At 40.9% G+C, this 2,969-nt stretch overlaps 1 protein-coding gene across 1 annotated transcript; it reads right to left on the bottom strand.

Moving 5' to 3' along the window:
• Positions 1 to 630: 630 nt before the first annotated feature.
• LOC118848497 (ATP synthase subunit ATP5MPL, mitochondrial-like) lies at positions 631 to 982 on the bottom strand. The gene has a single exon (XM_036757405.1). It carries the CDS (start codon positions 980 to 982, stop codon positions 797 to 799), a length of 186 nt encoding a protein of 61 aa, XP_036613300.1. The 3' UTR covers positions 631 to 796.
• Positions 983 to 2,969: the final 1,987 nt, after the last annotated feature.

Genomic DNA, 2,969 nt, shown 5'->3' with positions numbered 1-2,969 from the left:
ATGAGGAAAGGAGAGGAACCCTGCTTGGGAGAAATGGAATGATGGTAATTTACAAGAAACAACACTCAACTCCTATTTTCTCTTGAATAACAACTGGCATTTTTATGGTATATAAAGTTTGCAAGGCACTTGCTATAACTCTTAGCTCATGTGAGCCTCGCAATAATTATATAAATTAAATGCCTATTTCACAGATGAGGAAACTGTCTGAGAGAGGTCAAGTGATTTGCCCATGGCCACATGCCTTCTAAGTGTAGGGGATTGATCAGGAGATTTCTTTGATCAACTTAATAAGCTCATAAGGCAAACGAGCCTTTGTTTGAGATTTAATAACATCATGAATTGAGGATGGATTGATTGTAGACTAATTGCTTGTTTTGGCCTGTAGCAGAACTACCCCTTTGCAGACCTATAAAAAGGGGATATATTTTTTTAAGCAAGTCAAGATATTTATTGACATCACTCAGCTCCTCTAGACTTACAAAAAATTTGATATTTCCAAAAATTTTAATATTTTATTTTAGTGGTTATTACATTTAATCCACCAGATACATTACAAAACAAATGTTGGATTTGCAATGTATACAGAGATTAAAGTTGTGAGAACCAGATAAAAAAGGGATATCTTAATTGAATTGGAACACAATAATTTATTTGTCTATATATGACTTTATTTCACTGTGAAAGCCTAAGAGTTAATATGGGAAATCCTTGCATTCTTTCTTCTATCGTCAAATGCCCAAATTTACAGCCAGCCTGATGTTTCACATTATGCACAATCCTAAGGTAAATCCTGTTAATGATGTCCATGAGCTGAAGCAGCTGAACCTGAACCTTTCAAAGTTTTGGCTTTTTTATCAGCACTTCTGATTTTGTAAACAATGTACCCCATCACACCCATTCCTACCCAGATCTCCTGGTAAACCTGGGTATAGTAGGGCTTCAATGGAGTCCAAACATTTTTTATTAAGGTCTGGAACATCTTATAGTTGAGGTGGGGTGACTGGAGGGGTAATTTTCAAACGCAAGGCATTTATTTCGTGGCTGGCTTCTGCAAACAAGCAAAAAGGGGATATATTGCAGAGTTTTCCTTTGCTGGTTTTTTTCCCTTTTCAGAGGACAACCAGAGAGCTTCAGGCTAAGGGCACATCTGGATTTTGGAGTTGAGGAAGTCTTTGCACGTGCAAAGACTTCCCATAATGTGCCAGTAGTGGCTATCATGGAACAGAGACATATGGGAGTTTTATGTGCTCTCACCCATGCAGACTGAGAAGAGAATTTGTGGACTCCAATATTTGATATATCCCTCTGGAGAGAAATGGCAAGTTACTAGGCATCTATAATCTTCAGGTTGCTTCTTTAGTAGCCCTAAGTTAAAGAATTTTGGAATCTAGTCTTCAGGAAGGAAAACAGTCATTCCCTAGACAACACCAGCCTGTTGAGGGAGAAGAATATCCTAGGCTCTAGCTTTTTAGAGAGAGAGGTGACATCTGACATAGCACAGACCCAGGGGAAAAGAGGATTGATCATATGGCCCTGCAGTTCAAGGATGTTTTAAAGACTGAGCTAAAACATGGAGGAACAAAAAAATATGGACCTATCCCTTTGATAATTACTGTGACTTATTTAGGCAGTGTAGGTTCTACCTGATGTGGGGTCAGCTCCCTAGATACTTGTAAATTCATCTTCCTTCCAGGGACAGTACAGCCTTTAGTAAAGAAAAATAAGGTTCAAAGTCTATATAGGTCCCTGGAGTGCTGCCCAAACTGGATTAAAATGTGATTGCAAAATATTTAATGAAGAAAAAATACAATAAAACATAGATATTTTTACTATTCAGCTAATGTTTAGGTTGATGGATTTACAGATAGTTTTGATCACGTATTTTAAATACATTTGATCTTAGTCAAAAGACTGAGAAGAAAAACTGTCTGTATGAGGCCCACAGGGATCCCTATGTACAAAGTAGAGACTTCTGTGTCTATTTGAGTTTGACATTACTTGTATAAATCAAAAGGTGATAATATGAGCCTGAACTTCTCATTGGACAGGGGAGAAAATTATACCGATTCTTTATGACCCTATTAATAATTGCCCAAACAAGGTACTGTGAATCCTTCATGTATTTTCTTTTTTAAAAAAGTATAATATGGAGGACTTCTGGAAGCCAAGATGGCACAGCAAGCAGTAAATAGCCCTAACTCTCCCATATTTAACTCCAAACAACTGTAAAATAGTGCCCCAAAACAAATCCTGGAACAGCAAAACCAGCAAAAAGATGGGGTGAAGCAATCTTTTAGACCAAAAAACTTGGTAGATTGGCAAGAAAAGTCTGTCTCACTTCGGTAAAAGAGGAACACAGTTTAGGACAGGAAGCCCTCCATCAAGCCAGCAGCAAGCCCCACCTCGGCAAACCAGTGGGAGATCCTGAGCCCCAGTGTAGCAGAACAGGCAAATGCCAACACCAGGACCCATCACGTGCCTCAACATAGCCAAGGGAACAGGCAGACTCCAGCTCCAAGAACTACCACCTGTTTCAACATGGCCCTGGGAAGACAGGCAACTGCCATTGGCCAGACCTTTAGGTGTTTCAGCATAGGTCCAGGGAAACAGGAAGCTTCCAGCAACCAGACCACCAAGTGCTTCAGTGTAGCCCCCCAGGAAATGCTAAAATATGTCACCAACCTCAGCATATACCAGACACCAGCACTAGGACGCCGGCTCAGCACCAGGTAAGCTGCCAGACCACTACTGCTTCCAGCAGCGCCAGCTACCTACCTCGACCCCTCAGCACAGTACCAGAGAGAAGAGTCTCAAGTGGGCCTCAGGGCAATATCAGTGTAACCCCAGGTAAACAGCCAGGGCCGGCAGCCCTTGGCACAAGAAGCCTGAGACAGTGCCCCTTCCACCCCAGAAGCAGGGCTCAAAATTAAAAGGAAGGAAAAAGGCCAAAAAAAGATGAGCCAAAA

Source organism: Trichosurus vulpecula, chromosome 4, assembly GCF_011100635.1.
Source record: "Trichosurus vulpecula isolate mTriVul1 chromosome 4, mTriVul1.pri, whole genome shotgun sequence".
Taxonomy (NCBI): Eukaryota; Metazoa; Chordata; class Mammalia; order Diprotodontia; family Phalangeridae; genus Trichosurus; species Trichosurus vulpecula.
This window is presented reverse-complemented; position numbering and strand designations above follow the sequence as displayed.